Source organism: Mus caroli, unplaced genomic scaffold (assembly GCF_978045245.1).
Source record: "Mus caroli unplaced genomic scaffold, Mus_caroli_1 scaffold_14, whole genome shotgun sequence".
Taxonomy (NCBI): domain Eukaryota; kingdom Metazoa; phylum Chordata; class Mammalia; order Rodentia; family Muridae; genus Mus; species Mus caroli.
In genome coordinates, this window is record NW_028227269.1 from 82327194 (window position 1) to 82354714 (window position 27521).

The window sequence follows — 27521 nt, forward strand, 5'->3', positions numbered from 1 at the left end:
TATTTATCCCCTCAAGATTAACAATAATTTAGCTTAGATTTAAAAAATTACTTATTTATGTATTTTCTGTGTAAGGATGTTTTGTCTGCATGTGTATCCGCACACCAGAAAGGGAATTGGATCCCATGGGATGAGAGTTATCGGCAGTTGTGAACAGTCATGTGGGTGAGGGCACTGAACTCAAACTGCTGAGCCACTGTTCCAGCCCCAATTTAGCCAATTTTTTAAATTTAACATTACATGCAGGGAAACATTCTGAGGGCATAGGAAGATTTTAAAATTACAGCTAAGATAAGGGTTGGTTTTATTTGTTTTTTCGAGACAAGGTTTTTTTGTGTAGCCCTAGCTGTCCTGGAACTCACTGTATAGAGCAGACTGGCTTCAAACTCAGAGATCTATCTACCTCTGCCTTCTGAGTGCTGGAATTAAAAGCATGCACCGCCATGGCTCTTTTGTTTTTTGTTTTTATGTTTTTGGGTGGCAAACAAGAATCACTTTAAGCGAGCTGATAATTTATTTCTTCTTTGAGGGAATCAATGGCACTTAATGCCCTTTCTTAACTTGCCTGTGGATATAAGTAAATTAAAACAAATAAAGGCTGAGGGTGGATATCAGATTGTCATAGAAGTAGACCAAAGGGAATCTGGTGCTAAGTTTAAACAGCAGCTTCTAGAAGAACAGGGAACAACAGAACTGCTACACCCCTCTCCATGTCCCCAAGTCCAGGAATCCTGGTTGTGGAAGCATTGTCTTAGTTTAAAAAGCAGCTAGGACCCACTCCAGGCTTGTCAGCTCCACTGCAGCCACCACTACAGACTGGGTGAGATCTGAAACTTTTTAGCCACTGCAAATAACAAGACCACCTCACAGAGCGCTGAAAAGCAATACTCTGAGAACACATACCATCAAGGCAAAGGGCACATAAGTCTGGGACCCTGAAAATATCTCAGTGTGGGTTTGAAAGTAGACTGGGCATGAAGCAACAGGAGACAGTCAGGAGGAAGGCCTCATGCACCTTCTAGGGAACTGGATCTTAACTCTATGGGCAACTGAAAGCTACTGAAAGAATTAAACACAACCACTGATTTGTATATCTGCTCTTACTTATCACATTTGATTGCGTGTGCACAGAGGACTCACTGGAGTTGGCTCTTTCCCGCTATCGTGTCATCCTGGAGATTAAACTCAGGCCACCAGGCTTGGCAGCAAGGGTCTTTACCAAACACTAAGCTACCGCACCAGCGCTAGATTTGCATTTTTAAAAAAACCTCTTATTTTTAATTGTTCTTTATGTTTGTGCACAGGTCTGTCTGTGGCTGTCAGAGGTGGGTCTGGCTCCTCTGGAGTGTCAGTTACAGGCAGTTATGAGCTGCCTGAGGTGGGTACTGCGGCCTGCACTTGGTTCCTCTGGAAGAGCAGCAATGCTCTTAACTCAGTCAACTTTCCAGTCCCTAGACTTGCATTTTAAAACATCACTTTGCAGCAGTGTACCTGAGGTCAGATAGAGATCAATAAGCAAGATTCCAGGCAGGAAAGAATCAGGATGGAGCTATCTTGACTGAGATTGCAAAGGTGGTTTTACACAGTATAGGGGAGGGGATAGGTTCCTGTCTTGTGTCACTGAGTGGAAAAGTAGCTCTGGCTAAGATAGGAAATTTCAGGAAGTCTAAGGTGTCTGTCAAGCACCCAGCTATGTGGGGTTCAGCAGACAACTGAATAGAGTCATTAAAATGACTTGATTATTGTTTTCATTTGTACATAAGGAGATATGACTGTGTTGTCAAATTGACAAGGGATGGATTGTGACAGCTATTCTGGGTTGTCAACTTGACTATATCTGGAATGAACTGCAATACCAAACTTACAAAGATCTTGTGAAAAGGAATGAAAGAAAGGCTTAGGTCTAGGCATGATGGTACATGCAACTACAGACATGTATTCTCAGGCACAGACCTATGCACAGACATATAGACAAGGTCAGCCTGGTACAGAGTAAGTACCAGGTAAAGGGAAGCTTACGTCCAGGCATGGTGGTATACCTAGTTGCTTAAGTCAAACACTAGTCTAAAGTTGCTGTGGCTGTAATCCCAGCATTCAGGAGGCTAAGGCAAGATCATGTGTTGGAGTAAAATAGATTACATAAGGAATTCCAGGCCAGCCCAATGTAAGGAAGACTCTATCTTAAAAAACAAACAAGGTCAGGAGAGATGGCTTAGTGGTTAAGAGCACTTGATTTTTGGCCAGGTGGTTGTGGTGGTGCATGCCTTTAATCTCACCACTTGGGAAGCAGAGGCAGGTGGATCTATGTGAGTTCCAGGACAGTCAGGGCTATAAATACAAAAACAGCAACCGACTTTAGGAAAAGATTAGCTTTAATAGTTCAGGTCCTGTACAATCAGTTGAGAAAGAAACCCTCCTTTGGTCTGTAACACAGGAATATCGTCTGAGTTTCCAGACTGCCAGCCTACTTGCCAAATGCATAAACTCATGAGCCAACTCTTAAAATACTCAATCTCACACAGATTATCTCGCATGTATGCATGTGCACCCATGTTCACCTATCCTCAAGATGGCGTCTCTGGAGAACCTGACTGGCAGTGAAGTGGAAGTTAGATCAGAACAGGCTGAGAAGTAAATGAAAGGTAAAAAGATTCTAGAAACACAAAACACACTCTTTAAAAAGTTTTATTAAGGGCTGGTGAGATGGCTCAGTGGGTAAGAGCACCCAACTGCTCTTCCGAAGGTCCGGAGTTCAAATCCCAGCAACCACATGGTGGCTCACAACCATCTTGTAACGAGATCTGACTCCCTCTTCTGGAGTGTCTGAAGACAGTACTTACATATAATAAATAAATAAATAAATCTTAAAAAAAAAAAAAAAGGTTTTATTAACTGAGTGTGGTGGCACACACCTCTGATCCCAGCACCTGACAGACAGACAGAAGCAGCCATGTGAGTTCAAGGCTCTGTCTGTCTCAAAACAAACAACTATGACAACAACAGGCTTAATTTAAGGCTAGATGTGGTGCTGAATGCTTGTAATCCTTGTAATCGCAACACGAAACAGGTTAAGGTAGGAGGCATTGACACCAAGACTATACTTTTTTTTCCTTAAAAAAAAAAAAAAAACTTTTCCATAAAAAGGAGAATTACACATAGAGCAATGAGGCAGGCAGATGACAAAGGATGTTTAGAAGATTGTGAAAAATTAGCATGCACTTGCAGTTATTCTAGAGGCATAAAACAAGTCTGGATTCAGTGCTACTATTTAAAAGCTAAACAAAGGATATAGTTTCTGTTCTTCATGTGCAACATATAGGCACATGCATTAAAAGGGTTAGAGTACCTGGGCTTCTTAGAAAGGTAAAATGGTAGCCACCTACCACCACTACTTTACTGCTACTATTAATTTCTTCTAAAGTTGTGATTTCAGGTATACTAAGTTAAGGACATTCGTTTTTTTCCTTTTTTTTTTTTGTTTTGTTTGTTTGTTTGTTTGTTTTTGGTTTTTTGAGACAGGGTTTCTCTGTCTCTGCCACCACGCCCAGCTTAGTTTTTCCTTTTTTATGTTCAAAGAGTTTGCTAAATATCTGCTGTAGGAATAGAGAAGGCAGCTATCCAACGACAGAAATAGCTGTGAATGGCCTAGAAAGCCCTTATCATGTTCACTGCAGATTCATCACACATCACACTATACCACCATAAACATCAGTATTCAGCATTGGCAGCAACAAACAGCAAAAGGTTGGCCAATTGAAGGTAGGGGAAAATAAGTCACTTTAGAATTGTTCTCCTTGATAGATTCCTTATAATATTCAGAGATTTTCTAAAATTCACTCTTGGCTCAATTTTATGGTTATGGAAACAAAAAAATGATAGTAATGTATTATATACAAGACAATTGGATTCTGGGAGAGGCAGTGTCCAGCTGTGAACCCACTAGTGAGCCCATCAGGCTGCTATTGATAGTTCTAAACCCACAGTCACACAGATAGTCTTGTGGGACACAATGTGATTGTGGAAAGAGATCTGTAAGAAAGAAGTGGGGCAGAGGCTGGGAGTGGGAGGGCAGTAAGTGAGGCTGAAAAAGAGTAACCAGAATGCATTATGTGACGTCGTCAAATAACAAAACCTACTAATAAAAAAGGTAGTTCAGAATGAGCATGAAGTGTAGGGCTTATTGTGGTAGAAATACTTCCTCCAAAAGCTGCATAATTTAGACACTAATAAAACTGTGGTAGTGGTACTGTACATGTGAGAAACTAAGAATGAGTTCATTACCGTTGTTACAACACATTCTGGCTTGGTAATCATTTCAAGGTTACGGGTAGAACTCACACTGGCTAATGCTGCCATAAAGCATTTAATACTAAAGATTAAAAAAAGTTCCATACTGAAGACCAAACTTGCCTATTTTCCAAAGAAAGAAAGTGGACCTAACACAGACAGAATTTTAGTAACTTAGAATGTAGTGAAATCTAAGCAGAAGGATCAAGCTAACGTATGCGCGAAAAATGACCAGTGACGAGTGTAACTTCCAAGTGGTCACTTTACTTGCTAAATACCCAGCTTGAAAATGAAAAATTAATATCTGCTTTAAATTTCTTTTATTATGAGCAAATCTTCTAAATTTTATTTTCTTTCTTTTCTTTTCTCTTCTTTTTTTAAGACAAAGTTTTACTATGTAGTCTAGGCTGGCCTCAACTCTTTGTTAATCTAAACCCATATGGCTACTAAGCAAGCAGTCTTTGACATTGAAGAAAACTACTACAGTCAACTACAGCCACTGTGAGACCTGCTGCTAGTAAGAGAACTACACATTCTGTAATTCTTGTTTGCCTAATTTGGAGACAGGGTCTTGCTACCTTTGAACTCTCTGTGTAACAGCTGGCCTTGAGCCTGTGATTCTCCTGCCTTAACCTTCTGGAATTACAGGATGGTGCTACTATGCTGCGGTATGGAGTGCTGGGAATGAACCTTATGCATGACAGTCAAGCACTTTGCCAACTGAGCGGTATCCCCAGTCCTTCAGAGTGATTAAGCAGCAATTAACTTTTAAAATAAATTGAAAGCCAGTGACCACAGCATGCTGGTGACAACCTCTGTAGACTAGAGGAGCCTTCCATTGCTTTCATTTGACACACTAATGCTACGCTGAAGAAATGAGTTATACTTATAGGAACGGGTTTGTTCATTGTTTAAGTCAGGGATTGGCACATTCTCTGTGAAGGCATTGTTAGCCATATACTCTGCACGGCAACTCCTCAACTGTCATTGTAGCACAGAAGAAGCCACAATATGTGAGCAAACGGGCATGGTCTCTTTACAATAAAACTTGATTTTCAAAGACAAATATGGTGGGCTATGCTCTCAAGATTTTTCTAGAATGTAGTCATTAGCTGAGTCTTTGGGAAGATAATTCATTATTCAGCACTGCCCCCCATATTTATAACCTATCCAGTATTAGACTGTGACTCACTCTTTAGGGTTTTGTCTAAATCTAAAATTCTATGATTCCCAAGATCACTAATGAGGTGGCTCAGCATTAAGAGCACTGACTGCTCTTCCAGTCCTGAGTTCAATTTACAGCAACCACATGGTGGCTCACAACCATCTGTAGTGAGATCCAACGCCCTCTTCTGGTGTCTGAAGACAGCTACAGTGTACTCACTAAATCTTAAAAAAAAAAAAAAAAAAAAATCACTAATGAGATAAGAACACATTGCCATAAACAGAACTGATGAATTGATCATTTGGAGACAAGATAGGTTAGGGTAAAGCTTAGTTCTGGAGAGCTGAGGTTTAAAAGGGCGCAGAGTGTTCTCATGTCAGCCAAAGAAAAGAGATGCCACAAAGACCCCAGCAAGCAAAGTTCCCAGAAGCAGCACCTATACTCAGAGATAACTCAGTCACCACAGAGTAATAATGACATAGTAGCTAGGCAAGCATGATACAATGTCCCTTATAATAAATAAGAGACCTTTTTTTTCCACAGGGAACTTGGATTCAGCTGTTGTTGTTTTAAATTTTATCTAAAAATTGAAGAGAAAGGCCTTGAAGTCACTAACTTGGTACTGGAATTTCTGAGGATAATGACACGCTGAACAAATATACGCACACTCTCCAAAGCAATAAAGCATAGAACCCGACTCCCCCAGATCGAAGGTAGGCTCCATGTCTAACGGCTGCTTCATTAAAAGTTCCCATTCTTTTCCAACTACATTACCAGAAACTCTGTCTGCAGCCTCAGTCTCAGTGCTCTCTCCAGAGGCCTTCATTGTAATATCTAAGTTTCCCTTCTGTTCTAACAGCATTTGTTACTGTTGAAAACTTTGGTAATATTTCACTGACTGACTCTGTATTATAGAGTGAACTTGAGAATATACATGTCATTTATTCGTCCACTAAATCTGAATATTGTAGAGTACAAACTGAAGGCCACATACTACTCTGGGCACTGAAAATTTCACCACAAACAAAACAGGCGAAGATCTGAGTCCTCGGAGAACTTATGCTACAGTGATAATGAGACATGGAAACAAATAAGGAAAGAAAGTGCATGGAACGACAAATGAGGTAACAGCAAGACAAAGCTGGGAAGGGAACAGGGAGCATGTGTGCAGACAATGGGAGTGGGACTCTAAGACAGCTGTAAAGAAATGCTTCATTTAGACAAGACTTCAAGCAGAGGAAAAAGATGGGGAAATGAGTCGTGCATATCTATGTCTGGATGGTATGTGTTCCACACAAGTTACAGAAATACAAAGGCCCTGACATAGGAGTATGCCTAGTGTCTCTTTTGAAATTATTAATAAACAGAGTAGGATGAGTTGAGAGGAACAAGGACAGAGTGAATATCTATACTATGACTTATAAGGTCCAGAAGATTCTTTGGTAAAGACATTACTGCTGAGGTTGGTATTAATCATGAGGCAAAATTAAATAAAGGGGGCTCAAGAACCTGTCTTGGATTCCTATGCCATACCATTTCTATGACAGAAATAACAGTACAAAGGTCAGAACATCTGGCATACACAATATTGTGTGACATCATCTACGGAGAGTTGCATGCAGAGAAGGACCCACAACTAAGGAAGGAGACAGAGATTTAAGGAAAGCTAGGGGGTATACGATTCTCTATACCCCAGATGAACAATGTTTCAAGGAGAGTCAAACCGTGCCAAATGTTGACAGCAGTCTGGGATGAGGGTGGTACTCATTGCAATAATGTGAGAGACTTGAAGGGAGCAGCTAGTGAAAAGCCCAAAGCCAAGGCAGTGGTGGGTACTCAACGAGATCCACAAACAAGATGGTGGAACTGAAGACACCAACACACTTCTCTAAAAATAGGTTTTATCTTTAGGGCAATCTACTGGAGAAAGAGCTGCCGAGGAAGGAGGGGCTGGAGTAAGAGCTGAAACAGGAAGAAACCACTGGACACTGGGCATGGAGAAGATGCTTGTCAATCCCAGCACAGGGCAGAGGCAGAGGATGCAAGTGCCAGCCTGCCCTAATAAAAGGAAGAAGCAACAACATACGGGCACAGGTTACAGACAGGCAAGTGGATGTGACACTGAAACTGAACCCAGAATTTCACTCACACCAGGCAAGTGCTCTACTACAAAGTCACAGGCCTCAGCACTGCTGGGTCAGTGAAGTAGGAAGCAAGCTGAAAAAAGTGAACAGAGTAAGAAATTCTGAAAGGGTTCCTTGTTATTGTTTGTTTTGTTGGGGTGGCAGCTTTTTGCTTTTTTTTCTCACTATGTAAGCTCTGCTATTCTGAAACTCACTATGTAGTCCAGGCTGGCCTCAAACTTCCTGAGATCCACCCACCTCTGCCTCCCAAATACTGGGAAATTCTGAAAGTTTAAGGAAAAACAAAGAAGTATAAAAGTTACCTAAAAACAAGAGAGTAACTGCAATGAAAATCACGACGTCCTATTCACCTTTGTTAGGAAAGGATTGTACATTTCTGTACTGGCTAGTTTTGTGTGTCAACTTGACACAGGCTGGAGCTATCACAGAGAAAGGAGCTTCAGTTGAGGAAATGCCTCCATGAGATCCAGCTGTAAGGCATTTTCTCAATTAGTGATCAAGGGGGAAAGGCCCCTTGTGGGTGGGACCATTTCTGGGCTGGAAGTCTTGGGTTCTATAAGAGAGCAGGCTGAGCAAGCCAGGGGAAGCAAGCCAGTAAAGAACATCCCTTCATGGCCTCTGCATCAGCTCCTGCTTCATGCACTGCTTGAGTTCCAGGCCTGACTTCTTTTGGTGATGAACAGCAGTCTAAAAGTGTAAGCTGAGCCTGGCAGTGGTGGCGCACGCCTTTAAATCCCAGCACTTGGGAGGCAGAGGCAGACGGATTTCTGAGTTCGAGGCCAGCCTGGTCTACAAAAGTGAGTTCCAGGACAGCCAGGGCTATACAGAGAAACCCTGTCTCGAAAACAAAACAAAACAAAACAACCAAAAAAAAAAAAAAAAAAAAGTGTAAGCTGAATAAACCCTTCCCTTCCCAACTTGCTTCTTGATCATGATATTTTGTGCAGGAATAGAAACACTGACTAAGACAATTCCCTAATATGTTTTATATACTAAAGCTGACTTGAGACTTAAGAACCACTGAGATGCTATGAATACAGTGTGTGTATGTGAGGACTTCTGAAAATTAATAATTTACTCCTTAAAATCTAAAAGAGGTAAATAACCAAGACCTTTAAAAGATCACTACATAAGAAAAAAAAGGAGGGCTGGAGAGATGGCTCAGTGGGTAAGAGCACTGACTGCTCTTCCAAAGGTCCTGAGTTCAAATCCCAGCAATCACATGGTGGCTCACAACCATCTGTAAAGAGATCTGACTCCCTCTTCTTGTGTCTGAAGACAGTGTACTTAGATATAATAATAAAAAATAAATCTTAAAAAAAAGGAAAAAAGGAGACAAAAGGTGAATATAAAAGTTTATGGTTACTCTCGTCTTTTGTCTCTTCTTTCCTCTCAAGTCAAGGTTTTGTCCTATTGTACTTGTGTGTGTGTGTGTGTGTGTGTACACACATGTGCACAGAAGACAACTTTAGGTGTCATCCTCAGAAACACTGTCTGCATCCTTTGAGAGAACGTCTCTCACTACTCTGGAACTCGCCAATTAGGCCAGTGAGCCCAGGGATCGTTCTGTCTTTGCCTCTTCAGCATTGATGTTATCAATGTATGTGTGCTATTGTATCTACCCAACAGTTCTTACATAAGTGCTACGGTTCAAACTCAGATCCTCATGCTTGTTAGACTGACTTAAGCTATCTTTCCAGTCCCTGAAATATGCTTTCAAAAGGAAAAATAAAGCAAATCCTAAAAATTATCTAAGAATACAAGAAGTATGACTTGGGGTAGGTCAATGATATCTGCAAGAAAAGTTTGATTTTTGCATATGGGAAATGAACTAAGTAGGCAAGCTCTTGAACTTGTCTTCATATGTGGTAATGTGTAGTCTCATGAACTACCAGCCAATCCACCCAGCTATTGTAAGTAGCAAACCAAAAATCTGGTCAGGGCATATTGTAAGCTACAAAGCTCAATATAATCACTGGTAAATGACGTAAGAAGAGACCTCAGGAATAACGTAGGCATTTTCATCTATAGAGTTGGTTCTCTTATAAAATGTGATAGAGACTTCTTATACTTAGCTCACTAGATTTCTCAAATATATTATATGAACATCTTTCAAATGTTTAAGTGGCATGTAGCTACTTGGTAATAAACTATTTGTTTAACATGGCAGCCACACTAATAGACGTGCACATAATAATCTCTCAAAAGCTGAGAATATCAGGGGCCACAGAGAACAATTAGCTAGTTTGGGAGAAGTTATGCTCGGGTGCACTTTTCCCTCCTTTCCTTTTTAGATGTTCCTAGTACAATTCTGTAACCCATCAGATGTGTATGATTTTCTTCCTGGAGTTTCTGGAAGCACTGTTGTCACCATGGAGGTAAGCAAGAGTGACTGGATCAAGAAGTGAAATTGGGGAAGAAGAAGGTGGCTTTTTGGCTATGACTAATGAATTTGAAATCAAGACTAACTTCTTCCACATACTTTTATGTAAGTGTGTGGTAGAAAAAATTACTATTGTTCTCTTTACATGGAACATTAATCCATACAGATTCAAAGACTAGACAGCATAATAATTTATGAAGAGATGTACTAACAAAAACTCTTTACCACCTGTCATTTATATTGTGTTTTTTTGAGACAGCCTGGCTAACCTCAGAGTTAATATGTAGATGAGCCTTAACTCCTGATTCTTCTTCCTCCATCTCCATGTGTTTAGAATTAAAACATCTCCTACCATCGTGTGTGTATTCTTGGGAACTGACCCCAGGCCTTGCACATGCTAGACAAGTGTGCTACCCTGAGCTATACTCATTGCTTACTTCCATTTTCAGCATGAGTCAAGGTCTTGCTAAAATGGCAAATTTTCAATTATTCTACCTTAGTCTACTGAACAGATAGGATTACCTGTGTGCCAACATGCTTGACCCCTCAAATGCTAATGTATAAGATTCTTCATTTTTAGGGCTGTTAGGATGTCTTAGCAGACTAAGGCATTTGCTGCCAAACCTGAAGACCTCAGTTCCATTCCTGGGGCCCATGTAATGGAAGAACAACTGTATTCTGATAGTGCCTCATGGCGCAAGCACATGCACAGGTACACACACGGACACACACACATGGACACACATACATACTACATGTAATAAAAAGTTAGAAACATTAATTTTTGGCTTTTGCTAAACAATAGCCTACTAGCAAACTCAACACATCAAGTCTTTTCATCCTGTTTCTTAAGAGATTAATGTAGGGAAAGAAAGAATGATAACACCTGGAGTGGTTTGAATATGCTTGGCCCTATTAGGTGGTGTGGCCTTGTTTGAGGAAGTGTGTCACTGTGGTGGTGGGCTTTGAGACCCTCCTTCTAGCTGCCTGGAAGACAGTAGGCTGTTTGTTGCTTCCTTTGGATAAAGATGTAGAACTCTCAGCTCCTTCTCCAGCACCATGTCTGCCTGGGTGCTGCCATGCTTCCTGCTATGATGATCATGGACTGAACTTCTGAACCTGTAAGCCAGCCCCAGTTAAATGTTGTTCTTTATAAGAGTTGCTGTGGTTGTGATGTCTCTTCACGGGAATGGAAACCTTAACTAATACACCTGAAAACCCCAAAAGGCTCAAGATTAAAGAACAGTATTTTAGTTAAAGTACATTCCTGGTGATGTTGTAAGTAATGCTTTTTCTTTCTTCTTTTAGAATAAAACTGGGCTTACTGCAATTTTATAAATTATATAACAAAATTGTTCTGCTATAAAAAGGGTTCTCCCCATAACATAAACATGGTTTCTTTATTTATTTAGAGTCTAGTATGTAGCTTTGGCTGTCCTGGAACTTGCCATGTAGGCCAGGATGGCCTCAAAAAGCACTAAAAAACTTGGAAGTTTTATTTTTATTTAATGCACATAGAGTTGTTTTGCTACATGTATGTCTGTGTACCATATGACAGTATCTACAGAGGCCATTACAGGGCGTCAGACCCTGTGGGACTGGAGTCACAGACAGTTATAAGCTATAATTTGGGTGCGGGGAAGTGAGCCAAGTTCCTTGAAAGTACAAGCGCTCTTAACTGTTGAGCCATCTCTCTAGCCCATGAAAATAATTCATATTGTCATATATGTTCATGGTCATCAAGTTAAGATTGCTTAGTGTTTTTAAGACAATATTGTGGGAGTAAAAGTCACTAGTAGGACTGACTAACTCATTTGTTTTATTTTTTTGAAGCTGTGCCTTGCTGTTGTAGTACTAGCTAGTCCAGAACTTACTACATGGCCCACGCTGGACTTAAAACTTATGGCAATTCTCCTGCCCCAGTGTCTCAAGTGCTAGAATTACAGGTGTGCACAACACCTGGTCACTATTAAAAAGATCTCCAAATAAGCTGAGTGTGAGTCTTTAATTCCAGAACTCAGGAGGCAGCAGCAGGTGGATCTGCAACTTTAAGACCAGCTTGAACTACATAAGAGAGACCCTTTATCAATAAGCAACAAATAAATAAAAATCTCTAGGTTAAAATGAAGTGTTAGGGTCAGCCATGGTGATGTGCAGAAAGCATGAACATCATGAGTGGAAGACTAGACTCTCAGGTATTTAAGGACTGCCTGACTAACAAGATGCTGTCTCATACAGAGGGAAGGAAAGGGAGAGGCACAGAGAGGATAGCTCAAGCTCAGCCACAGTGCTTGCTTATCATGCTCTAGGCCCTGGGTTCCATGAGCTTTAAACTACTGGGAAAAAAATAGTTCTTGAAAAGCTATAATGAAAAAGTAATTTACTAGAAATAAAATTCAAAGATAACTATTATTCTTTAAAATGAAAATTGAATGGCTAGGGATGTAGCTCAGCAGGTGGAGTGCTTGCCTAACATGCGTGCGTGAGTCTTTGTGGCACTAGATGAAGGGATGCTCCCTTTGGTAACTCCAGCACTTTCAGAGGCAGGAGAATTAGTGGTTTAGGTGCTCTTTAGCTAAAAGGCAAGTTCTAGGCCATCCTATGATATAGGAGACCCTGTCTCAAACCCCCCAAATAACAGCCCCCTCGCCCCTCTCCCGCTCCAGGAGAACTGAGGCCTGGAAGCACAGGCTTATATTCCCAGTTATTTGTTAAGCTGAGGTAGGAGGAACATCACTAAATCCAGGCCAGCAAATTAATAAGCTCATGCCTCAAAATAGAAAATAACAAAAGGCTGTGGATACAGTTCACAGGAGCACTGGCCTGGCATGTACAACCCCCAGCACTGCAAAAGAAAAACTGAAAAACAAAAGTGACTGTATAGCACAGTGTTTAAGGGTACGGACTCTGGAGACAGATTATCAAGGTTTAAATCCAAGCTCCACTTAGTGGATTTGGAATTAAAGAAGCCATCTGAATTCAGCTTCCTCACTTATAAATGTTATTCAAAGATTAAAATGATTCATAAGTTTTTCATGTCATATAACTTTAGCATTGTGGCAGTTAGAATCTGAGATTAGGTTGGCCTGTGACACTGGTTGTGAGTACCCACGTGGGTGCTAGGAACTACACTCAGGTCCACTCTAAGAGCAGCAAGCACTTTAACACTGGGCAATTTCTCCAGCCTCTTATTTTGTTCCAGTGTTGGGAGACAGAGCAGAGGGCCTCATGCATGCTAATGCTGGGCACACTCTGTCTCTAGGGGACATTCCAGCCCTGGTACTCGTGAGGATCTGAGCAGTGAACAAGTGTCACTAGGAAAGAATAAGGGCACCTATAAAAAGAGCATCCATGCAGCAGATTTTGGTAGACTATTAATTACAACAGATTTTCCTAGATCAGCAATACAGGTTAAAGATCACAGCTGAATCTTCAAAGGTAAGTTTATGTACTTTCACAATTTATTCCTTTGAAATTTAACTTAGATTAAAAAAATAATATTAAATGTAAATTTGGGGGTCCCTTAAATTTTTACCTGGATCTAATTTTCTTTCTATTTCTGTCAGTTTTGGGCCCTAATTAAGATCTACCTGTTAAAAATATAGATAATGCACTAACAGAACTGTTTTTGAAAGATCACATAGCATTTACATAATAGCAGATGTTAAAGAGATCAGAGATCATTAAAATAACTTACTTGATTCATTTATTGGGTTTTCCCAGAAATGAGATTTAGTATCAAAAAACCCAAAAAACAAAACAAAACAAAACAAAACCCAAAACCAAACAAAAAACAAAACAAAACAAAACAAAAAACCCAGGTAATATCATAGACAGCAACTAATTCATTAATTTTTATTTAAAAGATTTTATTTATTTATTATATGCAAGTACACTGTAGCTGTCCCCAGACACTCCAGAAGAAGGCGCAAGATCTCATCGCAGATGGTTGTGAGCCACCATGTGGTTGCTGGGATTTGAACTCTGGACCTTCGGAAGAGCAGTCGGGTGCTCTTACCCACTGAGCCATCTCACCAGCCCCATTAATTTTTATATATAGTCAGATCTATTTCTGTTTTGCAAAGAAATCAAGGTTTTATTCTTTTAGCAAGTCAGTGCTGTACCGGGTGTAACTCCTTATATGAACAAGCACAATCATGGCATTAAACTTACTTTTCCAAAGAAGCCTTTGAAGAACTTCCTTTCCTGGAGGAACAGGGGACAAGTCGAGTGCTATTATTACATAGGCTAAATGTCCCAGGTTTCACATCAATTAAGACATACAGAAGTAAAAGAGAAGGAAAGATGGGAGAAGGGCTGGGGATGAGTTTTATAGAGTTATCCATACCAGGAGTGACAGGGGAAAGGAAAGGTGCGTGAAAATGCAGGGAAACACATGGCACGACCTAAGAATCCAAGGGAAGAGAAGAACTCAGAGCCTGTATTCATGCAGGACAACTACTCAATTTAGGAATCTCTATTTTTCCAACAGAGATTATCCAAATTTGGCAGCAGAGAAAAAGATTAGAACATACGAGTTGGGCATGATGTTGCATTTAAAATTCATAATAACAAATAAAAGGTTAGTTCTACATACATTTTGCTACTTAAAATCAACGGTAGTCATTGTGGTGGCACATGCCCATCATCCTATCTCCTTAGGAGGCTGAGACAGGGCCTCCTAAGCCCAGGAGGTCAGGGTCAGCCTTGATATCATAGTAAAAACTTGCCTCCTAAATAAAAATAAAACAGGAGCCTGAGAAGCTGCTCGGGTCAGCCTGGCCTTCACAGTGAGATTCCAGATCAAAAGCAAGCAACCAACTTGCTGGCAAAGCACACTTCCCACAGTGTGTAAGGCTGAGTCTGATGCCCCGGCACTGCAAACCTAACAGAACACAACAAAAACAACCCATAAAATTAAGTCACGAGCACACATCCACAGTCTCAGCATGCCCTTCAAGTCGTCACAGGGGTCCCCATCTACTAGCATCAGTCTGCATATAACCCGCTCATCAATTCTACAACACACAGGGATAAAGAGCAGGACCTGCTCCAGGGGAGACTAAGTAAAGCTAAAGTTTACACTGGGGCACAGAGGAAAAATGAGAACCAAACCATGTTCATGGGTCACAAATGGAACAAGAAACAGGGTTTTGTTTAACTGTTCTTTTAAAGCAAAGACTCTTGCATTGATATAGCCATATAATTATCAACTCTCAGGAGAAGGGAGCCATAACAAGCAATGGTCCTACCACCAACTGGTTTTGTTTTGTTGAGACGGTCTTACTATGTAGCCTGGAACTCACTATGTAGACCAGGTTGGCCTGAACCTCACAGTGGCCTCTGCATTCTGAGTTTTGGAATTAAAAGGGTTCACCACCACAAGTAACCCTACCATTAATTTTTAAGTACCGTTTACACAAACTGATTATTAAGTAAAATTTGAAGAACTTATGCAGAGTAGATAGGTTCATATTCTCCCAACTCAGTTTTATATTCCCTTCTTAAGGCTGAACTATACTCTTAATCCTTTACTTTTTATAATCAACGTTTGTTGCTGCAAAAATGTCTAGTAAAAGACCACTGTGGTGAAAAATGAGTTCATGAACTCATTCAGAGCTTTTAAACATGAGAACATTTGAAAGTCATAGATGGCATCAAATATTTCCACAAGACACTCTAAACTGAAGCTGGAAAAATAATCATGTGATCCAGGTAGCTTTGCAGCAAGATTAAATTATTTCTGCTGCCAAGTTTGGTGGCCCTAGTTTTGTTAGACTACGAGTAACGATCAGCTTTCAAGGATGCAGCCAAAGTTACAGATTCACCATTCTCACGGGGTGGGGAGGCAACAGTTAATTCAGCTCCTAGAAAAGCTCTTGTTAAAGACAGGGTTTTTTCTCTTTCTTATAAAAGACCCCAGATGTTAAAGAAAATAAGGTGACATGCAAAATGCATAAAAGACAGATATCAGATTAGAGAATATTAATGTTGTTTTAAAAACAAGTTATGATTCTTTTACCTGCTAAAATAAGAACATATATTAAAACAAATATATCAAATAGTGAATAAAAACCCCAACATACTAGAATTACTATACAATGAAATGAATCTAATCCCAAGGGGGGGGAGACACAGAGAGAGAGGGAGAGAAAGAGGGGGAGAGGGAGAGAGGGAGAGAGGGAGAGAGGGAGAGAGAGAGAGAGAGAGAGGGAGATTGATTCAGAAGACAGTGGAGTGAAATAACCTTTTACAATAAAAGGCATTTTGGATTACAGTGAAGCAAGGCAAAGCATGATATAATAATTATAGAGCTCACCGCTACGTGACAGTATTTATCACCCTATAACATACAGGCAACACAACTAAGCAACAACTGTTTCTAAAATTTATTCTATGCACTCTAAGTACTATAGTAGTAATTAGTGAATTATGTCACCAAATAAATTAGTTAAAAATAATTGTTATGCCAGGGCTACATAGAGAAACCCTGTCTCAAAAAACCAAAAGATGTTACTTACGTACATAAGGGCAAGAGGTGGCCCGAGGAGCACATTTTAAAAACTATCCCAATGCTATTTGCCTCACTTGAGAATGTCAGCTTTGCCAATCACTTCTAAGAGAACCTAATGCAATTCTGTATTATTCGGGACCATGTGGGGGAAGGTCTCTATAACTGTACGTGTAAATCACTTTCAATTTCCTACAAGGTTTAAACCTCTAGAAACGGAATTGTTTGTTTATAGGTCGCTCACATGACAGTCTGTTTTGCTGCTTAACTGGTATCCTAGCTTCGTAATTCTCCATATTTTAAAGCTTTAACGTTCAAACATACTCCAAAGGTATTTTGTTGTTTTAATTCTCTGTAGCTTTATATGCTCCTAAAATTTGTTTCCATTTATTTAAAATTCTTTCAGGAAACTTTGTGATCTTTATGCTAATAAGCAAAAAAAATATTAGTAACATAGTATTTGGTACAATTTTAGAACCAGGCACAGCAGGCTATAGATCCTAGATAAATATTTGTTAAAAGACAAGACAAACTTAGTATTTCTACAGTAAAAATTTGAAAGGAAGGGGGAAAAAAAAAACCATGGAGATATGTGGAGTCAAGGGACAATATCCTGAAGGCTTTCTATTTACTACAAGGTTCTCAGTATAGTACTAAAAGCTTATCTACAGACCCATGATGCTTTTGTCTGTTCACTTTTGTTTTTAGAGACAGGGTTTCTCTGTGTAGCCCTGGCTGTCCTAGAACTCTGTAGGCCAGACTGGCCTTGGAACTCAGAGATCCACCTGCCTCTGCCTCCGGAGTGCTAGAATGAAAGGCATGTGCCACCACCACCTGGTTTAGAACAGCTAAGTTTTACTGAGCATAATAAAAGTTTACCCCTTACCCAATTTTATTTTTAATACACTTGCCAATGTTAAGTCTATACAACTGTCCTAAGTGTCCTGGATATGCCAGGGGGTGATGCCATGTGATTTTTGGAGTCAGGGTCTCTCTGAACCCGGAGTGCACTAACTCACCTAGACTGGCTGGCCAGTGAGCCTTAGAGAGCTTTGTTTATACTTTCCCAGCTCAGGGATTATACCCTTATGGTTTTGTTTTTAACATAGATGCTAGGAAATGTAAACTGAGGTCCTTATGACTGTATAGCAAGCACTTCACCAACCAAGCTATGGCCCTGGCCCTGCATGAAAGGTAAATCTAGGTTATATTATGGTGAATATAAAAAACACATTAAATGTTATCTAAACAGTCCTCAAACAATATTCTTGCTTTAAAAACAAAAGGTGAAATAAAACAAAAAAAGTAGTTTTAAACTAGAAGGTGAGCAGAGTGGAGTGGCTTTCCCAGTATATGGGAGGTGGAGGTCAGAGGAGTAGGATCTTGAGGCCCTGCCTGTTGTCCATCTGAGTACCACATGTATGCCTGGTACTCTTGGAGGCCAGAAGAGGGTGCTAAACCTCCTGGAACTGGACATACAGATGGTTGGTAACCACTACGTGGGCACTAGAAACTGAACCTGGTCCTCTGAAAGAGCAGATCATACTCTTAACCACTGAGCCATCTTTCTGGCCCCTATTTGTTAATTGCAGGTTCTATTTTACACAATAAGCATATTTTTTCCTGTACATTAAAGACCTGTTTCTAATATTTTAAAAAAGTTAAGATCCAGATGAGGTGGCACACGCACCTAACCCTAGCACCTAAGCAGCTGCAGAAAATAACGTGCTCGGAGTTGAGCGGCCTCAAAAACCCAAATGAAACGGACAGACAGACAGCAACCTTTACAACACTAGATAGCAGTGCTAGAGGCTTGGCTCAGTAGAGTGTCTGGCTCCCATGAAGCCCTGGGTTTGATACTCAGCAAGAAAAAAAGATTGACTGTTTCTAAATTAAAAGATTTTCTGAAGTATAATTCCACAGTGGCCTCATAGACCTAAGTAATGTAAATTTTAAGACTTTAATAACAATAATTTGTTTAAGGATAATCTAATCATTTCCCAGGATTTTAAATTAAGAGTTATTTTTATTTTTAATTATGTATGGTTCTGGGTGTGGGTTTATGCCCATGTATGTGTGACCACAAAGGTCAGAAAAGAGTATTAGGTCCCCTGGAGTTGGAGCTACAGGCAGCTGAGAGCCACCTCAGTGGATGCTGGGAACTAAATGTCGGTCCTCTGCAAGATCAGCAAGCCCTTTAACTGCCAACTCATCTCCCCTCTCCTCCTTTCCTTGTTGGTTTGCTTTTCTCATTATTAGTAATATAGTCCTATAAAACATTTTTACACTGGGGATGGGGGCTCATGCCTGTAGTTCCATCGGTAGAGAGGTAAGGCAGGATAAGAAACTCAAGGCTAGCGTAGCCTACATACTGAGCTATACAAAGAAACAATTTGAAAAAAAAAATTCTTTTTTTTTCCTTTTTCTTTTCTTTTTTTGGGTTTTAAGGCATTTATTGTAGAAAGGTGGGAGAGAGAGAGAGAGGGAGGGAGGGAGGGAGGGAGGGAGGGGGAGAGAGAGAGAGAGAGGTGGCAATGGCCACGTGGAGAGAGGGAGCAAGAGAGAAAGAGTAAGAGCAAGAGGGTAAGAGAGGCAAGAAGAATTCTTAAACATTTCTTTAAGAAGGTTAAATATTTATTTTTAAAGCATCCTTAGTTAAACTCATCTAGTTTATCATTATTCTAGAGGAATGGAGAATTATTTTATAAGAAAAAATCTAAATTTTGTATTTCTCTTTCAAACTAGTCTTGATAAGAATGGAAAACTAAATGATCTGAGCCTGTATGTAATTAGGAACAGTCATATAAAGGAGCCAACCAGCAAAGCTAGTTCCATGGACCACAGGCCATAGACATAAGTCCTCTTCTCTTAACCCTGAAGAATGCAAGCAAGCAGCTGGGCTTCTAAAAATGTAAATGTCTACCACACCTGAGATAAACGGGCTTCTGCACACACACGACTGCAGGGCACCATCTGTACAGAGTTGCTTTGTTTTATGTTCAACAATTAGTTATTTTCCTACTTTTCCTCCTACAATAGATTCAGGTATTCCAAAAATAAGTCTATCTCTTTGATATATTTTAAATTTTTACATGAGGGAATATAAGAGGTAACATAAACTATATCAAAAAAGCAGAAAAGTTTCGGTTATTAAGCAAATTGAGAACTAAAAGCACTCATTAGTAGCCAAACTTCGCAACCCCAAAGTGACATGAATTCAATGCTATTGGGGACAGGCACATGCAGAAATAATGCCTCAAGCTTCTACAGCACAGTGGGAATGGCTACACACGGGAGAAGGCAGGCTGGGAAGAGGGCCTGAAGAGCTAGGGGACAGAGCATCCTCAGACATACTGAAAACAGGACATTAACACTTCAGTCTGACCTTTTATCAAATGTGAATACTTTCTCTCCCTTACTAAATACACACCTATGAACGTAGTGTGTAGTCTATGGGGTAACAGGCAAAGAAAGCATTATCCATCCTGAAAGGGAGTTGTCCATTTCAAGTTTATAAAGAAGTAAGAGAAAGTAGGTTGTCCGTGTCACAGGGATTTAAAGATAGATGTAGGTGTGAAGATAATGAGAAGTCCCTCCCAAAGTAAACTCCATCAGGCCTCACACAGGTGCTTTTTACTTTGTCCCGGGAAAGCTGTTTCTTAGAGATTTAAAATTAATAGCGTATAGTCCAGGTATCACAAGTTAGCTGTAACATTTCTGGCTGGTTTTAGAATATTTTCTATCAGATTTCAAACTGCTTGTTTCGTATGGGCCATAGTAAGTGAAAGGTGTATTTTGGATGATGTACGAGCAAAAGTTTGGTCTTTATAATCTGTACTTTTTAAAAAAAAATTAGATATTTTCTTCATTTACATTTCAAATGCTATCCTGAAAGTCCCTTATACCCTGCCCCTGCCCTGCTCCCCAACCCGCCCACTCCCACTTCCTGGCCCTGGCATTCCCCTGTACTGGGGCATATGATCTTCGCAAGACCATGGACCTCTCCAGTACCCTCCCAGAACTATGTATCTAGCTGCATATGTAGCAGAGGATGGCCTAGTCGGCCATCAAGGGAAGGAGAGGCCATAATCTGTACTTTTGAATAAAGGGAAAATGAGATGTTCTTTTTTTTTCTTCTTCTTCCAGTAAGCCTACATCATTTCCCTTGGGAAAACACACTGCTCTTACTGGATACTGACAGAACACAGATCAGGACCAGCAAACCACCAAATACATACAGCTTTCAATCTCTTTACGGCATCTTCACAGATGTGCATTCCTCTTGACTCATCAACTTCTACGTGGCCGAGGTACTGTGGAGAGAAGGGAAGGCGTTAGCTCCACCAATGCTCACTGAGGCACTATTCTCTAGTAGATAGCTGAGGATACACAGGTAAACTTCTGCATTCAAGAAACTCCTGGCTCTTGTAGAAGGTAATCTTAATTTTATTCACTCAGTATTTTCAAGGAATAAAATTTAGAATATTTCAGAGTTATTAGGGGAATAAATGAGAAAGTACATGATAGTCACTAAATGTTACACGAATTATGGGATCAGTAGTGTAATAACCTAAGTGAGATGCAATTCCTCTACCTGTACACTTAAAAACAATCCTAAGAAAAAGTATGTATACCTAGCAATAAAAAGGACAAACAGGAACAGCAAAATGGCTCGGCTGGTAAGGTGCTTGCTGCCAAATTTGACAACCTGATTCCAGTTCAGCCCCTAGAATCCACATGAAGGAGAGACCCAACTCCAACAAACTGCCTTCTGACCTCTACACGTTCACCACAGGGTATTCTCCCCTCAAAGAGAAGAAGAAAAGAACCAGGTAGGAGACATCCAAGAAGCAGAAGATATTAAGGAACACAAAAGCTTGGGAAACTTTTCCTCTGACTTGTTTTTGAAGTCCTGGGCTAAACTTGGGCCGTTTAATAAGGATCTGCTCCTATAACTGGCATATCAAACACTTTCAGAGCTAAATCAATAGACAGAGCATTTCCCAGGTTTCCTGTAGAGCAATAGGTGGTGTATATATGACAGGCTTTGAAAACTGGATAAATATGATTAGCATATCTAAGTAAAAAAAAAAACCCAAAGTCTTTTAAAATTTGGAATTTTCTAGGTATAGATATGATAACTGAAGTAGAAATGCCTATAATCAAAATCCAATCAAAAAGTCATAATCAAAATCCAGATATACTAAAAATACTGCATATATACCTTTAGAATATATGTATAAGGTATATATGAAACATAAATATTTACACTTAGACTTGAACCCTAGCCATAGGATATCTTACTATAGTTATATGCAAATAGTAAAGCTTTAAAAGTTCTGAAAACATTTCTAGTCCTATGCATTTTTATATACAGGATATAAAACAAATGTTATTTACTTGATACAGGATACAAAATAAATGTAGTTACTTACATATGATACAGGATAGAAAGCAAATATACTGGAGTCACATGCATGTGCTCCTATACCCACTTTCTACAGCGCTGGGGCTGAGCCTTTGGGGTTCTGCAGCTAGGCAAGGGATCTACCAACTAAGGTAGATCCTCAGGGGCCCTCCCTCAGAAAGAGTCTTACAATACAATATTCAGCTGGCATACGGCAAAATCATGCATTTAATTCATCTCTGTGGAAAAATAATCTATGGTTATCAACACAAAGACTTTAAAGCAGTTATAAAAAGAATTCAAAAAAAGCAATGGTCAATTGTCTCAAAATAAATACAAAATAGAAAATCTCAACAACAAAAAATAGAAAATGTTTAACAATAAGAAAACCACATTAGAGCCAGGTGTTGTGGCGCACGCCTTTAGTCCCAGCACTTGGAGGCAGAGGCAAGCGGATTTCTGAGTTCGAGGCCAGCCTGGTCTACACAGTGAGTTCCAGGACAGCCAGGGCTACACAGAGAAACCCTGTCTCGAAAACAACAACAAACCAGAAAAGAAAAAAGAAAAAAAAAAAGAAAGAAACCCACATTAGATAACTCAGTGGGAGAGTGGAGATAATAACCTCTAAGCCTGAAAGTTGATCAATTGTAATGAACTTCATACCTAGCATCACATGTCGTTATGAGAAACCAGAGGCCCTAGCCCTGATATGAAAACATAGTTGAAGAGTGTATTGCTAGGTCACGTGGTACTCATACATCTGGTTTTATAAAAACTGTTACCTTCTTTCCTAAGGGGTCTGTATCATGTTCCATCCTCACCTGCACTGAGTGAGTGTTTGGAGAAGCCACATTTTGACCAGCAACTGGTGGTGCCCTTTTCTTTAGGCACAGAGTCTAGTAAACAGGACCTGGATTAGCCTGTAGTTGTCATGTGCCACATCAGGCTCTTCTGTTGGAGTCATCATATCCCCAGTGACTAATAGTAGTGAGCATGTGAGTCCAGGCTAGCTTTGCCCTCCAGGTCCCTCGCCTCTGCCTCTTAAGTGCTAGAAGTATAGGCAAGAACCATCATGCTTGGCTTTCTATACTTCTGTATACTTGTAGACATGATTGGCATATATGTCAAACTTTTACACTTGTGGCTTCCCTCCCTTCCCCCTCTCCTCCCTCCTTTGTTTTTGGTTTAATTTTTGTGTGTTTAAGTCTTTTCCTGTGGCCTAGACTGTACTTCCTATGAAGTGCGAGTGGCCTCAAACTCATGTTCTTCATACCTTAGTCACTTGAGTGCTGAGATTAACATATACCGGCCATGCCTAGCCCATTTTCACAAATTTTTTTTAAAAAGGTTGTAAAACTTTTGTGTATATTAGTGTTTTGCCTACATATGTGTACCATTTGTATGTCTGATGCTGTGAAGTCAGAAGAGGCCACTGAATCTCCTACAACTGGAGTTAGAGATGGCTCTGACCCACCATATGGGTGCTGAGAACTGAATCTAGGTCTTCAGCAAGAGCAACAAGTGGCAGATGTACTGTGTACATAGGCATACATGTGTATACACAGAGGAAATGGTAAAAAAAAAACATTTAAAAAGTACAATTCAGGAGCATTATTATATTTAAAATGCTACTGTTTACACTTATTTATATCCTTAACTTTTTAAAATTATTTCAAACACAAACTCACTATTAGGCAATGACCACTCAGTTCTCTCTACCTCTCAATTCATGGTATTTTCTAATCTTCTCATCTTTAAGAATTAGCTTAATGTAGTTTTTCATTTATGTGAGATCACATAGTGTTGCCCTTTATGTTTGGCTTATTTAACTGAGCTTCACTTATTTCACTTATTTTAAGATTTACCATGGAGTACTATATATCAGATTCCTTTCAATGCCAAATAATAGGTCATTGCATACATCACATTTTGCTTAGTCCTCTGGCTTGTTTCTACTTTTCTGTTACTGTGAGTAAAGCTGCAGTGAAAACTGGTGTATACAGCTCTGTATGAACTCTTGCTTTCATTCCTTTGGGTATCTGTCCAGGAGTGACCTGCTAGGGTAATTCTTTCTTTAACTTGAAGGAAATGACAACTGTTTTCTGTGGTCACATCACCTCATATTCCTAACAGTGTGAGGTATGACTTTTGTTAGTTCCATTAATGTATAAAACTGTTCATGTTTCTACTTGTTTCAACATACTTAAATACTATAGATGGAATTCCTATAGGGTTTGGAAATACTCGTCCACGAGACCATCTCTGTGTAGTCCTTTAGAAAAGTTATCACTTTTTAAAAACAGCTTCCTCATTTTACTCATGGCTAAGGTCTATTCAACTTTTATTTTTCTGCTTTAGACAATTTTAACAATGAATGTATCTAGAATATTCACACTCCATTAAAATTTAAAAATCATTAGCATAAGTTATAACATAACTTACGTAAGTTGCATAACTTAATTTCTTTGAGCATGTGGTAGCGTCTTACTACATTCTTATTTCTAACATGTATATAGTACATATATCCACATACTTTTGCTAGTATATGTATACTTATGTATGCACATACACACTTGTATTTTCTTTTTTTAATTATTTATTTACTTAGATTTATTTATTTTATTATTTGATGTATATGAGTACTGTAGCTGTACAGATGGTTGTGAGCCTTCATGTGGTTGTTGGGAATTGAATTTTTTGGACCTCTGCCCGCTCCGGTTGGCCTCACTCACTGTCTTCATGCACACCAGAAGATGATGTCAGATCTCATTATGAATGGTTGTGAGCCACCATGTGGTTGCTGGGAACTGAACTCAGGACCTTCAGTAGAGCAGTCTTACCTGCTGAGCCATCTCTCCAGCCCGTATTTTCTTTCTTTCTTTCTTTCTTTCTTTCTTTCTTTCTTTCTTTCTTTCTTTCTTTCTTTCTTTTAATTAGGTATTTTCCTCATTTACATTTCCAATGCTATCCCAAAAGTCCCCCATACCCCCCCACCCCGTATTTTCTTTTCTAAGGGTAATTTTTATTACTGCCTCCAAGTTATTTAACATCTCTGATTCCTTTTACAAAACAAAATGAGAGAGTAGAAACTCATGTAAAGTTAACTAGTGTAAAGGTAACTAGTTACCTTTACATGAGTTTCTAGAAATGAATACAAGATTTTCTAGTCATTCTCTTTCTACCATGTAACTCAATCAATTCAATTGGCCACATGTGACTATTCATGCCAACAATAACAAAGAAAGAAGACTTAGTAGAAAGCAGAGTAAAATTTTTTTATATTTGTGCTGACTCTTAGTGGTGTTATCTATTTAGAATGTGGAAATGGAAGTCAACCCTGAGGGTCAGTAGACTGAGAAAAACATGCCAATTGAAATAAACATCATCTCAAAGGCCTCCTTTCTTCTCTGAGACATTATCTCACTGCAAAACTGCAGCTGACTTATGCTTTAATGGCTAAAATATTTGACACTGGAACTTCTTTTGTTTATGCCTTTGCCAAACTCTGAGTAAGGAACTTTTATTCATAAAAATGTGCATTAAAAAACTATTATGTGGAATTGCATTCTTCATGAGTTAAATAATTTTTCCCTTTCCTGAAAAAAAAAATGAAAACTTAAGATCTCCAGGCCCCACTTTGGTAATGTTATCCATGATGTGAGCCTGATGTGAGAGACTACACAGTGAGGAGCAATGCTAGAAAACAGTTCATTATGCATATATAGATTATACTATTCATATAGCAAATATAGTATGCAAATGTACAGAAAACACTATCAAAGTCTTACGTGTCTTTAACCCAGTCAAATTACAATATTCTCATCTTTAAAATTTTTAAATTCCATCTGAGTTAGTCATGACATAATCAGATTTATTAAATGTAATTGTGGAAATTCAGTACTAGAAAGTACTTAAGAGATCCAAACTTTTCCTTTAACCAAATGCCAATAAAGTTAAACGAGAAGAGTAAGTCATACTAACTAGTAAATTCACAGAATCGAGACGAGAGCCCAGGTCTTTTTCAATTACCTGACACTACCTCTCTTTTAAAGTACATGTGTAACTGTCTTGTTTAAATAATGGCTCATAGTTTGCCACTGTTACACGCACTTACTTAGTGTTATTCTTCAAAACAAAGTAGGCAATCAGACAGAGCTGTCATTCATTTTAGTAAGCACCCCCTCCCCCAATGACAGGGCTTTTCTGTGTAGCTGGTCTTGAACTCACAGAGACCCACCTGCTTCTGCCTCCCAAGTGCTGAGATTAAAGGTGTGTGCGACCACTATCCAGCCCCTAAAGTATACTTTTGTGACTCTGTATGTGTAGGTATAGGAGAGGGAGGTGCATGTGGACATACATGTACCATGGTGCAAGCATAGAGGTCAGAGGACAACTTGAAGGAATCAGTTCTCTCCTTCCATGTAGAGAAATTTTAATCCAGCAACATAGCTGTTGGGCAAGTGATCATATCCAAAGAGACTTTCTAGGTCTATACAATTTGGCCTGACTGCAGATATGCCTTTAGTACATACCTTTAATAGCTTACAGTTTAGGTAAGGTCAGTCGGTAGAAGGAAGCAGCCATGTTTGAAAGTAACATTTAATTGAGGGGCAGATAAAGTGACAAATCAGAGAAAGATTTGACGGAACGAGCCAGAGATAGGCTATGCTCAACTCACACGAGAACAGCAGAAGAAAGGCTGCTTAGAAGCAGCACAGAGTGAGCCAGGAAGGGAGGACAGCTCGGTGAGTGTGGTTCAGTTGAGTTCAGGCAACACAGTGTTCAGTTTCATGGAGTTCATGTACTCAGTGCAGTTCAGTTCAAATCAGAGGCAGTTTTTCCAAGCAAAACAATTCCGTGAAGCCAAGAGAAGCCAGTTTGAATCAGTCAGCTTGGAGAGGAGTTTTGAGCCAGAACAGCTGAGCTGAACCAGCCAGCCAGAATTTGGAAAGAACTAGAAAGGGTATTATTCAGTGGTAAGCCTTCAAGACGACAGTTACATCTGACAAATAAAAGTGACTTTTACACTTCCACTGTACAGGTCCTCGCACTCCTTCAGAGCTCTAGCCAGGTCCAGCCCCACTCTTCACCTCTTTGTTGGGTGACTCTAGGAGAGACTTGAGGCATCCAGACTGTGATGGGTACCTGGGCACCTTGACCCTGTACCTCTAGGCCTTGGCCCTGACCTGAGACAGCTCTGAGACACCTTGCCTACTGATTACAGGAACATTGATGTGAGTCTCCCAGACTCCCTAGTATCAGTCTCCACTAAGATTCCATGACATTGGTCAAATCTGAGTGGATTTCATTCAGCTATTCCCTCCCATACAAGCCTGGTCACCAGAGTGACTGGAGAAGCTGTGATCTCTTTGCTCTTGGGTTTCTTTGCCCTGGAATAGCCCTTGAGACAGGGAAATGGGGGCAGGGGGTGGCTATCTCCTCAGGACTGGTTAATACATTTCTCTGGGGGAAAGGAGAAGGTGACAGAGGCTCCTCAGCTTTATCTGTGACCCTCTTCCTCATGAAAAGGGGCTGGGTTTGCATCATACTGCTTGGTTTGGGAAGACAACGTAGTGGACCCGGATCTGGTTTTCTATTATATGGCTGAGTGCTGATGACCCCGA

General features: G+C 39.8%; 1 protein-coding gene across 7 annotated transcripts in view; it reads right to left on the minus strand.

Annotated features, from left to right (window-relative positions):
* Numb (NUMB endocytic adaptor protein) overlaps positions 1–27521 on the minus strand; it is a 138232-nt gene that overhangs the window by 17743 nt on the left and 92968 nt on the right. For 5 of the 7 annotated variants that reach the window (XM_029484588.2, XM_029484586.2, XM_029484593.2 and 2 more), the window contains 2 exons: positions 20729–20803; positions 14153–14185 (listed from right to left, as the gene is read on the minus strand). In XM_029484588.2, coding sequence (XP_029340448.2) covers positions 14153–14185; positions 20729–20803 — 108 coding nt within the window. The remainder of the gene's footprint in view (positions 1–14152; positions 14186–20728; positions 20804–27521) is intronic. The other 2 variants (XM_021178573.3, XM_021178572.3) reach the window with 1 other exon arrangement.